The 12,799-nt window shown below is 38.5% G+C and overlaps 3 protein-coding genes across 3 annotated transcripts; 2 read left to right on the plus strand and 1 right to left on the minus strand.

Annotated features, from left to right (window-relative positions):
* The first annotated feature begins 1,373 nt into the window (after window positions 1-1,373).
* On the plus strand, window positions 1,374-5,182 carry LOC131285075 (uncharacterized). The gene is made up of 5 exons (XM_058313934.1): window positions 1,374-1,461; window positions 4,183-4,218; window positions 4,332-4,492; window positions 4,584-4,738; window positions 4,828-5,182. Exons 1-5 carry the CDS (start codon window positions 1,374-1,376, stop codon window positions 5,180-5,182), a joined length of 795 nt encoding a protein of 264 aa, XP_058169917.1.
* A 2,819-nt stretch (window positions 5,183-8,001) lies between these two features.
* Window positions 8,002-9,693, minus strand: LOC131286210 (mitochondrial import inner membrane translocase subunit Tim17-A-like). The gene is made up of 3 exons (XM_058315134.1): window positions 9,575-9,693; window positions 9,133-9,306; window positions 8,002-9,056 (listed from the first exon to the last, which is right to left on the minus strand). Exons 2-3 carry the CDS (start codon window positions 9,274-9,276, stop codon window positions 8,655-8,657), a joined length of 546 nt encoding a protein of 181 aa, XP_058171117.1. The 5' UTR covers window positions 9,277-9,306; window positions 9,575-9,693; the 3' UTR covers window positions 8,002-8,654.
* Window positions 9,694-10,406: 713 nt separating this feature from the next.
* Window positions 10,407-11,676, plus strand: LOC131287913 (uncharacterized). Its single transcript, XM_058317007.1, has 3 exons — window positions 10,407-10,744; window positions 10,814-10,931; window positions 11,008-11,676. Exons 1-3 carry the CDS (start codon window positions 10,649-10,651, stop codon window positions 11,649-11,651), a joined length of 858 nt encoding a protein of 285 aa, XP_058172990.1. The 5' UTR covers window positions 10,407-10,648; the 3' UTR covers window positions 11,652-11,676.
* The last annotated feature ends 1,123 nt before the right edge of the window (window positions 11,677-12,799 follow it).

Consider the following 12,799-nt stretch of genomic DNA (forward strand, 5'->3'; position numbering starts at 1 on the left):
ACAGAAGTAGTTGCACGTGGTGGTTAGTGTTTTATTAATTTAAAAAAATGGCCATTCAAAGCTACACATAAATAGGATGTTAACATATGATACTCATGCTACATTATTATGGAAAATTTTACTTGCGAAAAACTCGATCATGATTAGAATGAGGCATTGTCTCTTACTTCTACAAAAGCAAATATATAAACATCCTTAAACATTTTATACTATTAACCTACCATTAACCGGTCAGCGTAAAATATTACCAGATCTCTATTCTACAGACGAGTGTTTACAGAGTTTTTCCAAGTTGAATCAAATGTTCAACAAAAAAAATTACAGTAATATGCATCTGCATTTAGACTCGATCCAACTTTAAATATCGTTTTGTTAAACCTAAAATAATCTTGGATAAAAATATAAACAATATATTTTGGCGGGTGAATATTTTTTCAGACCAAACGCTGTATATTTGTAGAACCTGAAATTATATTACGGGTATTTTTCAAATTTTTGTTGAGAGAGCAGTCCCGAAAAGAAAGGGTACCATGTCCGCACTTTTGACTTTTGAGCAAGCATGATCCAAAAATAATGTGTTCTTCTATTAATCATTTCCTTTTCTTTAAAGCTAATTTTCAAATACATTTTTTCTGAAACCAAATATTTTCTTGTCTTGGAACATTGCTAAAGTTGATTTAGCATATAATACAGAATTCAAATAAAGCTTCTTGAGGTGTTTGCATAATTTTTTGTAACCTTGAATTTTGTTGTTTATTCAAGTACGATAAAACGCAGAAATACTTTAAGGAAAAATTCTGTAGAAATATGATTTGTTGGAATGTCTCGTCGGACTGCTACACATATAATGTAGCATCATTGAATGTCACAGCATGTTGCGCATGTTGCAAATTTTCAAATCGCCTACAAATCGTTATCACTGGAAGGATTCGCGAACTGGATCATGCTGCGAGTAGGTGGAGTTGTATGTTTCGGTTCTCCCTATATAAGACAAAGCTGATCCCGCGCAAAGCTGGCAGTTACTGTTGGTACGTTGCCATCGACGCTCCCTATAATCAGTAGAGGTATTACTTTCGTTTCGGGTAGTGTCCAGCGCTGTGAACATTTTCTAGTGGAATTGTACAAACTATTTCATCTTTTTCGTTTACTTCATTTGCGTGCATCGACTACCAGCATTTTGTGTGTGACCGGATTGTGAAGTGAAAGAGCATTGCATATAGCAAACTAAAAGCAATAGTGAAAATAGCGTTTATAATTCAATTTGCAGCACATGGATTTTTAATTAATTTATTCGCTTGTATTTTACACTACACTACGATACCCTTAAGGTATAATAAATTTAAAACTAAGCATATAAAAACTAGCCAGTGAAAATGATCAGCAAGTGTCGTTATGGGACAAGACTCCGGGTTATGATGGCGATACTTGTGATCACATGTTTGTGCTTTCAGCACGTGAAAGGTATTAAAATTAGTATATGTACCGCAACATAGAAAATGTATTAAATAAATTGATGGCTTTGAAAAGTTAACTTTATATGATTCCCTTACGTCTATTCTAACAGCTCTAAGTTTGGTTTAATTTCCATGTGTTTAATACACAGCCAGAGCCTTAAAATATATTTTTAAAGGTAATCGCAAACCTATTTTTTTAATTGGTTTTCAATGAAAATATAATTGTGCATTGATGAACATTTCATGATAACAAAAGATTGTTACATAGAAAATCTGGATGTATGGCTTAGAAGACATAGTCAACACATTGTTATACAGTATAGAGAACGGTTTTTGCTACATTAAGTAGGAATTATCCATAAAAATCTTCCTGGATATGATATACACGATTCCATTTTTTCTCTACGTCCGATGAAAGGAAAATGTTCTTTGATTAACCACCAGTGTATGTGGAAGAATTCATTTTCATGTTTGATACCCTTTTGTTTATCCACGAGAAGCCAAAGGCCAAGCTCGAAGGCTATGATGATAAGGCGTGCTCCGTCAACATAGCACCTTGCACACAAAGTGCCAAAGCCTCCGTAAAACAATTGCTCAAAGGCGCATTATTCCATCCAGCCTACCATCAGGAACCCATCGACAAGAACACATTCGCGACCAAAGGTTGCGTCATGTATGTCTTCTGTTGCGTTTCGGTTTTCATTCAACATTCGCTCCTTTCAGTCAGGGTTTTTTACTTTATTCGGTGACGTCACCAACCCGCTTAACCCGGTAGAGTTGGGGAGAAATTTGTTCTCTCCTCAGTTAACCCTGTTCAGTTTTTTTCTCCATAAAAAGCTTAAGGGATACAGAAAAGATACAAACCCTTCTACTAGCTTCTGCTATGTCTTTTTCGATTTGTTTGCATTGATCTAAGCCCACGGCGACGACAAATATTTTAACTCAGGGTCAACACATGGGTGCATATAGGACTTTTCAGCGGATATGTTTAATATGAGCTGTGTGTAATACGGGTTGCATAGACACAAAAATGTAAATAGTTTATTTTTTACATCCGCAAGCCCACCCACGATGTTCTTATACTTCGATGTTCAGAAAAAAAAATCAACTTTTCGTTAGATCGGGTAGACTATCAAGGGCCGTGCTGTTCCCGAAAGCCATCCTTTAAGACAAGTTCCGTTCAGTTACATCGACCAACCCCAATGTACATAAGGATGCACTTTCGTGAAATTTAAAAATAATATTGAGGATATGGGGACAAACAATACGCGTCACATCATAAACGCACTTACTAAAGCTTATGAAAAGTGATGGGTTTGTTATAAAGATGACAATGCATGACAACATGTTTCATTCATGCAGTTCCAATTTCACCTGATCTATGGAATGGATAAAGAATGACCTCAAAACGCGTGGAGCACAAAAAAAATTTCAAATATTTTATTTCATATTTTATAATAATCTTGATTCTGATGTCTAAACATTTCTGGATTTGTTACATATATTCCAGAATCATCCAAATTGAAAACTGAAACCAACTCAAACAATCTTTCCGTATCGACCAAAATTGGTGCAATGTGTCATGTTACCTAATTGACCAAGGTTGTACCTTTTCCATGCCCCTGCTGGCTATGGTTGAATGTGCGTCATCGTTGCAAAGATATCAAAAACTACTACATTAGTAGATGTAGATGAAATAAAGTACGCTCAAATCGGAAGCCTACGGAAGGAAGGACTACAATAGCAAAAGTTCGAACAACACCTGGAGTAGCAAAATGAATGAGAAAGTGTTGATAAATCGATAGCATGCTGACTACTACAACTTGCCGATGTCATATACTCTGCTGGTCGACTCCATAAATTAATCATGTGCTACGGTTTATTGCTGGTATCCGAATATAACATCCTAGCTTATCAAGTCATGTAGCAGATCTCGCAATAAACCTCCCCGAAAATAGTAATTACTCTTTTATCAGTGGTCAAACTATGAGCTCATATAGCAAGAAAGCACAAACAGGAGTCGTACTTGGATAAAAGGGTCATGCAGCGTAACAAGTTAGAGTCACGTGTATATGTAATTTTATTGTTTTCTTTGTCGTTGCATTGAAATGTTTATTAAATATTATTTTCAACCCATAAAATCCTTCTATAAATCATTAAAAAAGAGAATTTTCAACGATGTTTTGAGCACTTATTGATTCATTTTGTTATTTCACCAAACTCCGAAGGTTCTCCTTACAAAACTATCCCTGAGTACGTGCTGTTCTAGAGTGAAAGGGTCAAATCTGTTCATTAAGAAGATATTAATTCTCGTATTAATAATAATCTTAGATACATTGAAATTTTAATCGATGCACGTGTTTTTGTCCAAAAGCTAAATATTTCGTGGCCAATCATATTTTAAGGCATACGTGTACTTTTAATGTCAGCGTTGAACGGAAGTAAACAAACGGCGCTCCCATGTGACCAAACAAACGTTTTGATTAGGGAATTTTAGGACATAGGGCCATGGGAAATACTACAGAGTTTAATTTCTTTGAGACTTTGCACTTCTTTCGTTCCTTTGCACTCCATCCATCCATCAACAGTTTTTCACCCATCGAATTCAAACGTGAGCTATCGTAGTCAAAACTGAAAACCAATTAACGGACGTTGTTCGTTTCGTTGCTCTCTCATGTATTTTGTTTTCTCTTCCCTTCGATAATGCTCGCCATTTGTGGTAATGCAGGCTCTTGTCTGAGCTATGGACACTCCTGTTGGGGAGGTAAGCTATGTTAGGTCACCAATCAATGTGTCCCAAAATTGCCTCAAGACTGCATCAGTGATGTGAAATGCTACTTGTTGGACGCACATGGTTAATGTTCATTTCTTATGCAGCACACGGCAAACGAGGTGGCCCACCGAAACGTGCAGTTTCGAATGATGCTCCAGCATCGTTGGTTTTTCGTGGGTTACCTGCTCCGGACCAAACCAACAATCTTCCTTCTATTCTAACCGCCGCTGACCGGTGGGCTTTGGTCAGGGTTCTCCCGAACAAGGTAAGTTCGCTCCAAGAGGGCAAACCACATAGTTCCATCGCATACATACGTTCATGCTATTTCATAATCATGCGGTTTTTCTATTACCAAGAACCCATACTATCCATTTGGCAAGGTGATGCATCCTTCGCCACCATTAGCGGCGGCACCGTTTTACTTTACCGACGATACGGACGCAATCGAAACAGATTCGCTACAGGAAGCAAGCACTAAACTTGCAGCTAGATCGGCGGAAGCAGGCAATGAGTACGTTCCTGTGGGTGGCACAACCACAACGGGTCCGCGAATAATTTCCTCATGACTGGAGTTGATTTCGGTTTTAATTTTCTTTGCAGCTCTAACAAACAATCACTAACATCACCTGAATTGGGTCTCGTGTTAGGAGATGAGCGGCAACTCCTCACATCCAGTAGACCCGCAGCTACTCGCCGTCGGGATCATGGTCGCAGCAAGAAGCCTTCCATGGCCACACGCACTCCGTATGCCACCGTCGACGCCAGCTACGACGACAGTCCCACTGCGGACCGGTTGATGGCATCGACCGACGAGGAAATAGGACAAATGTTGCTGCTAGATGCGGCCGCAGCTGCCGCTGCTGCAGTGCCGTCGGATTCTGATGGCTCAACTGGCTCGTTCACTCGGAAACTGCTTAGTACAAGTTCCAAAAATGGAGCATCGATGAGCGCCTGAAATCTTCGATAAAAAAATTTAGTCGATTTTTGTCAATCAGGTCTGGAACAGATCCCACTCTGTCTGGGTTTCGGAGGAAGATTTTATTTTTCTTACCATGTCTGCTAATTCCGTTAGTTATTCTCATTCTTTTAAAATTATTATACCTCTGTAATGGACCTGTCGAAGGCTCGTAATCATACTCTACGGGAGATCGAATCTTCGAGGGAAAGTTAGTGCAGCACCATTGCAGACGATTAAAAGTATCTACTTTTATGAGCCAGGATTGCCGTTGGTGGATTACTGTAAGCCCATAATCGGGTGCTAATGTTGACTTTTATCGCTTACTTCACTATCGCGTCAAACGCACACCTTACGGACCCGAAGTGATAGCGCAAACCCTGAAATGACAATCTATCACCATAGATGAATATTGCCAAACTTAACTGCAATTTGCACATGGCTGGATATTTAGCGACGTTCATCGATGGCTGGGATGGTGATAGAAACTCATTTCCTTCGCCAAATTTGGCGCCAACATCACTTTCTTGGTCAAATATTCCAGACGTTATACCAACAAGAAAGTAAAGTTTATCAAACACGATTCGTGGAAGACTATCTGTTCAAATGACGTAAAGGGTTTTTTTGCGTCGTGGATTTTGTGCAAAATTATCCTGGAATCCTGCGCATAATACAGGAAAGAAGAAAGAAACAGTGAAATAGGGACACACGAACTTCCATAATTTTCCTCAATTTGTATATAAAAAATAGATTATAAGAGCGAGTTATACAACAGATAAATATGGATGTAAAATAAATTAAAGTCAATGGTTAAACCAGCAAAATTTGTATCAATCGAATTATTATTATTATTTTGTTTTCGCGTCATTTATATTGTTTTTGCATTCATTTAACATACTATTTAATAGTCTATATTTATACTGTTGATTTTTCCTGAGCTTTTCAACACGTTTTTATCCAATAAACTTACGTCTAACGGTTCAGATCTATTCCTATGGAACCGTAGGCACTCTCTCTCTGAATATAAAAAAGGGGTTTCTTGACTTCACGAAGTTCTATCCGAAGCTGTTGAAAGTATGTAGCTCTGCTTCGTGTCCTCTGCTGGCAGCTTCGATAACACCACCGTGCATGGAATGGTTTCTTGACGAGGTTCGTTCACAAAAGTCCGTATACCGCATGGTTCAGATTTTTCTTTTTAACTGATTCTGCAAAAAGTTATCTCAAGTACAAATAATATTTTGATAATAATTAATTGAGATACCCAATATTTTATTATTAAAAATGTTTATTATTTGCAAAATAATATTATACGAAACAAGTGATGAATATCTAAAATATCAAGTTTCGGTCATCATGCCTTTTATGCGAGACAAAATAAGGAACTTACTGAGGGATTTAGCTTGCGCTAATGAAGCTCGGGCAAACCTGTGTTTAATCAATTTTGCGCACTAGCTAGGGTAAGAAAGAATTAAAATTCCTTGTACTGGTAGTTGGTGGTCTATAAAAAAAATCTAAAGTGTACCCTAGGCACAATCCCGAGCATGTGTAACCAAATGAGTGGTAAAATTAATTATTTGAATATAATTTTATCAAAATGATTCGATTCTTGTATGTATTTTACATTTCTTTTGTTTGAAACTTGAGGATGTAAAAGAAAATATAAAATGGTAATTTAAGGCATCCTAAAATTAAAACTTAGTAATATTGAACATGTTATTTTTGTAATACCAACAACTCCGCTTCAATATAACAACCTATCGCTATCATAAAATATAATGCCACGAAGTCGTCTGTTATTGCGGCCAATAGGAGAAAGGTTCGTTACCATCATCTCTTTCGCTAGGACATACGAAGCTGGACGACTACTCTGTAACGAGTATTATAAAAATGATTCTACCAGTAGACCATACGATTCTACCAATATTTAAGTGGTTGTAAAATACAATTTCGGGGGTGCCCATGGAGCAGCGGTAGCGCGAGGAAACACCAGGCCACAGGCGTGGGATCGAATCTCGAGTCTGGCACCCCCCGGTGTTACGAACGGCTGACCACCGATCTATAATATACAGTCGACTCTCAATAATTCGAAGTTGGAGGGACCCAGAAAAAAGTTCGATTTATCGAGAGTTCGAATTATCAATAGTGGTAGGAAATAAGCAGCTACGGTTGCTGAGTTATGAACTAGAAATAAGTATGCGTGTATTGATTTACGTTGTGCCTTTACCCACCGTTTTCGCTAACTGTTTTTTATTTACTTTTCTTTGTGCACCTTCCTACAAAGCATGTGTACCCCAAATATGTCCGTCAGCCCGTCTACACCATGTAATCTAATTCGGACGAAAATCTTCAACAGAATGTTACGGGGGGTTACCCTCAATGTGGCGCGTTCTATCACGTTGCAACTTGCTCATCGAGAGTCGACTGTACCGTCTTTCGGTCACCGAAAACTCTCTTCGGAGAGAGGCCTTGTCCCTCTTGGGGATGTCGATGTTCATAAAAATCTCATCATGCCATCTGAATGACGCCAGACGATCCATGTCATAAACTAAGGTCGTGCCGGTGGACAAAGGAAAGCTAATTAAAAGAGGCGTGATTTCAGATACCAGTAAAATCGAAATACCGAATTGAACAAAATTTTGCGGACGAATATGAACAGAGTTAAATGACATCTACAAGATTACAACCGCTCAGCGGTTCACTAAGCATCACTACAAGACTTATTTAGCATGTATTTGCTGAATAGAGGGAAGACTTTTTAGAAAAGTACAACGGGGGATAGAGTTAATGAATTTATATTCTTACAATTATTTTATGACAATTTTATAAACTTTTTTTTACTATGCGTTGACATGTTGTTAGAGCAAAATTAAAAAGATTATGTTTTTCTGTGCCTGAATAACACAATCTGTGCTATGTTTCAGTTTTATTTACACATACCCAACAAGAGTATCGGGTCTTTTGTTTACCATTTCACGTTGATTGTGTATTCCAATTCTTATTAGCTCTGTTCGTTACAAATCGTCTTACCACATTCATATATACTCTCATCCATGTGTGTTTTTTTATGTCGAGTAATATCTCATTTTCGTATGGTCAAAGCTTTCAGATAAAATCATCACAGGAAAGAAATTCAGTTAACGAAAATGATCAATTACTACACGAGATGCCATTCCAAGCAAACACATTCATACACTATACTTTTGCCTGTAGAAAATGTGTATTCGGTCTTGCTAGCAGGATAATAACGAACGCATGCACATGAACGAGGTACACATAATCGGTAGTAAAAATGTACAAAATCTCATACATCATAGCTTTCATGAATTTTAACTAAATCCTAAAATGTACACTTAGCCAGAAAAAAACGATCTTAACAACTTCACTATGTATGACCGAGATGTTTCCAATTCAATCATATACGCCCTACTGACATTGACGGCATTATTCTCTATCGTCCGACTTGCGCGGATTCTTACTGATAGTTATTTTGTCCAGTTTGTCCGAACGAAAAGGGTGACGATGCAGACGGAGGCATTTGTTGTTGCCCCGGGTCACCGAGAGCCGAAGGATCGTCCGTCGGTGGAGCAGGATTTCGGAACTGTTCAGCAGAAATACGGGTAAACATAATGCCGACACCTTCGATCAAAGCTAATAGAACACCTCCGATCACCGCGCTTCCAATCATAGCCGGGACACCATTTCGTGCTGCCAAAATTCCTCCCGTAGCCGCACCACTTATGATGGAATTCCAAGGGTCCTCTTTTTTCCGGAAGTGAACTAGTGTACAATCGATGGTGCTAAACATTCCACCCCATACAGCAAAGTTGCCTGCGATAATCGGGGAGCGACTTTTAATCGCTGTTAAGCTGCCAAGCTAAATTGAAAAATAAAATTAGGTCCAATTGTTGCGAATCCTACGAGTCGCTCTGTGAAAGCAAGCAGCTTCATACCAAACGCCGGTTGAAGCCAGATGGTGCATTCCGAAATCCTTTAATAGCTTGGAACACACCGCCACCGATACATCCCATTGCGAATGCACCGCCACAATCGTCGACTATACGATACGGACATGGTTCACGTGCGTACTCCTCCATGGTCCTCGAGTTTTGTTTATTGTTTTACACCTAAAAAGAAAATTTACACACTGATGTATTGAACTATTCTACTTATTCTATTTGTCACGAAAAAGTAACAATGAATTGTTCTAATTTATAGTTACAACTATTTTCACACTCAAAGAGCATAGGTCTCAGATTTGTATGGTTGTCAAAGCATGCATCTATTACGCAAAACCACATCATGGGAACTTATCCACCGGTCACCTCACAGAAATTGCTTATCCCTTCGCGTTTCCATAGTACGCACTCAATCAAGCTTATTATTCACACCTACCCTAGAAACACGAAATGAAGCAGACTTTATACAAGGATTTGCTTAAAACCCACGTTTGTTACATCAACTTTTTATTCTTTTCTCGTTCGTTCTACTTGATCGTTCGTTCGGGAATCTTGTCAAATGTTACTAAGTAGAGTTGATGATACAGTTCTGAACCCAGCATTTCTATATCGATCCAATTATTGGACCTGTGAACTGCAGGAATTATATTCCGTCCAGAGTTGAAATAAAATAAATGTAAAGAACAAATTATAACAAAAGTAATAAATAAACTTCAGCTTGAAATATGCTGCATCACAGCAGTATTTGAAATAATGATTTGCATGATTCGTTTGCAGAACCAAACTCAGTTCCTATCGTTGCAAAACAAAATCTACAAAGATGGATCCTCAACAATCTATCCATCACTATCACTAAATGAGAGCAAATGCTGCTGTCAAATGTGATTTGCTCATTTCATGTGCCTATGTAGCTAAATACAAATTTTGGCTCAAGAATAATTAGGAAATTAAAAAAAGAACTATAGCATCTTTATTTTTTCTTGATATCACTGTTTTCGTGTATTGTATTATAATCAACATATGAAATTCATTTTGACTTAATACGCTAGTATTGCGCAGTATTATATTTAAGATTTAGATAAATATCATTCCGAACATACACGCCTAGAAAGATCGTTTTCTGTCGATTCGAAATATTGATTCTCGTGGAATGCAGTCTCAAGACATTCCAAATATGTAGTTCTATAGTCGGCAAGCAACCGAAACCTACACTCTTACTGCATGGGAATATGAAAGTGTGAAAGCTTCATCACATCGATAACAAACAATCGTTATCAAGCTTTGATAGCCAATTAAACTCTTATCTGAGTCTCACTCGTACGCGCCATCCATCACAGGTGCAACCCCACTTTACGGGCCAAATGACTCAGTTTTACTGCAACAACTATTTGAGCTCTGTGAGGCCATCAAATGTTGGATGAGAAAGTGTAAAAATGCGAATAAATTAGTTCATTTGTTTAAGTGTTTCTAAATCGAACATATCAAACGTGATTGCAACGGTTGTCTCAAAATGGCCAAAACAAAGTGGAATTTGCTGTTCGCTACATTCATTTTATCTTGCGGTTCATTGGCCGTTCTCATCGTTTCTCTGTGTACTCCTTACTGGGTAATGTGTAATATAAGTAGTTCTTGGAGTAGATACACAATTTGCTACAATAATACTGATCTTTTACAGATTTCATCCGAAGCCTACGAAAGTAGTGCATTCAAAAATAGTGAAATCAACTATGGATTGTTTGTTGGATCCCTGACGCAGAATTTTCTCCCCAATCCACGATACTACGACTTAACAAGTAAGTTTTCTGCGCGGATACAACAAACACGATGCCTTTGAAGAATTTATTTAATGTTTCTCTTTATTTTCTTCAGTGACTTGTCTTTACCGAGAGTATGTCTGCGCTTTAAGTTGTCAAGATACTGAAGAAAGCCGAACAGAAGAGGTTTTACTGCTTTTGAAAGGTTTACGCCCGTCAGATTGTCCTATACGAACTTCCAAATCGGCAACCGCGAGCATGTCCGACAAAAAAACGCAATTAATGAACCGACAAGACCTGTCTGTTAACGAACGCAGCAACTTTATCAACTCTGGCCTATGGGTTTCGACAGTTGTTTTCCTTGGAATTGCAATCGCGTTCGCCAGTGCATCGGCCGCCTTTTCTATTATTAATGTACTTTTCAATCCCGTTGAACCAATTTTTAGTGTTTTTGGACTATTCATTTGGAATGGAATAGTGATTGCCTCTACTGCGCTGACTATGATTATGTGGGGCGCACTTTTCGGCAGTACGCTTATCGATAACATAGCCGTAACGGATACATTGACAGTTCAAATACCCTACAGTTCAACGGGGCTAGCTTCCCTTGGAGCTTGCTATTGGGTTCTATTTTTGCCAATATTGCTGCACTGCTCCAATATCGGTCTGCTCATTTGGCGTAGACATATAATCAACAGAGAACCTCCTCCAACTACGATAGATGTGGATCGGTCTGATTTAACTATCATAATGTATTAAGCTGGTCAATATGGAAAAAGAATAAATATAGAAAAGCACCTTTGAGACGTCGAAACTGATTGTTAAAGCTTAGTCAAACGCGAATAATTAGAGAAAACCGCCGAATTAGTTGAATCTGAAGCGTGACTTCATACTATATGTACGCTGAAATCATCAACTACGCTGAGATACTCCGTTGTACAAAGGGAATTAAATGTTGCATGGTATACCTCTTAGTCTAGTTTCCCATGGGATTCGATAAACCAACAACCGCAAAAATTCTACTGTACATCCCAAGGAGAACCTTGCTGCACTTTCCTACCAAAGGTATACATGCCTACCAAAAAGAACCTTGCCAAGTGTATTTTTGGTAGACATGGACTCCGCATAATACCCTTATTAGACGAGGTCTTTTTCTGTCATCTTTGCCCAATATTTTTCTGCCAAAATTGGCTTTTGACATAACAATGCTGTCCGCTCGTGTAATAACGCAAAGTTCCATAAAATGTGTTTTGCAGTTATTTGATCATTTTCATGTTTGAATTTAGCGTATTGTTCAACCTAGAGTAATGAACAAAATCTGTTGCAAAAAAAAGAGCAAAAAGTAAACAAATCGCATCTTTGACATAAACATACTAGTCGAAAGAAAATCGGAACCGGTCGTGCCCGGCTGTTTTGAGGCGTCCCGCAAGTATAAACAGAATTGTTTTACCCTTCTTTTCAGAAGTCGGTTTACGCCTAGATTGCATTGGAAATCTGCTGCAAAAGAAGGAGTAAAAGAATTCTGAAAAGAAGAGCGGGCAGTTCTGAAGGGAATTCTTTTACCCCAAAATAACGCCAAAATTTCTCGTTGGGAAATCATATTAGGCTGGCCGTCTCGACGATTCAAAACGACGTCACCTACGTATCGAGACGATGCGCGGAAACGAAGCCTTTTTTTCGCTTTTTTGTTCTGTTGTTTACGTGTTGTATGGGACATCGTCGAAAAAACTGGACAGTTACCGGGCCGCTACACGAACCGAAAACTCCAACCGAGAACTCAAAAACCGTATAAGTTTACGTCAAAATCTTCTCGGTTCGTGTAGCCGCGTTTTGTGGTACCAATTCTGTGAGCCACGCTACACGAGCCGCAAACTCAAAACTTTGCGGCGCAACGAGGTTTTTGTTTT

This window comes from Anopheles ziemanni, chromosome 3, assembly GCF_943734765.1.
Source record: "Anopheles ziemanni chromosome 3, idAnoZiCoDA_A2_x.2, whole genome shotgun sequence".
NCBI lineage: Eukaryota > Metazoa > Arthropoda > Insecta > Diptera > Culicidae > Anopheles > Anopheles ziemanni.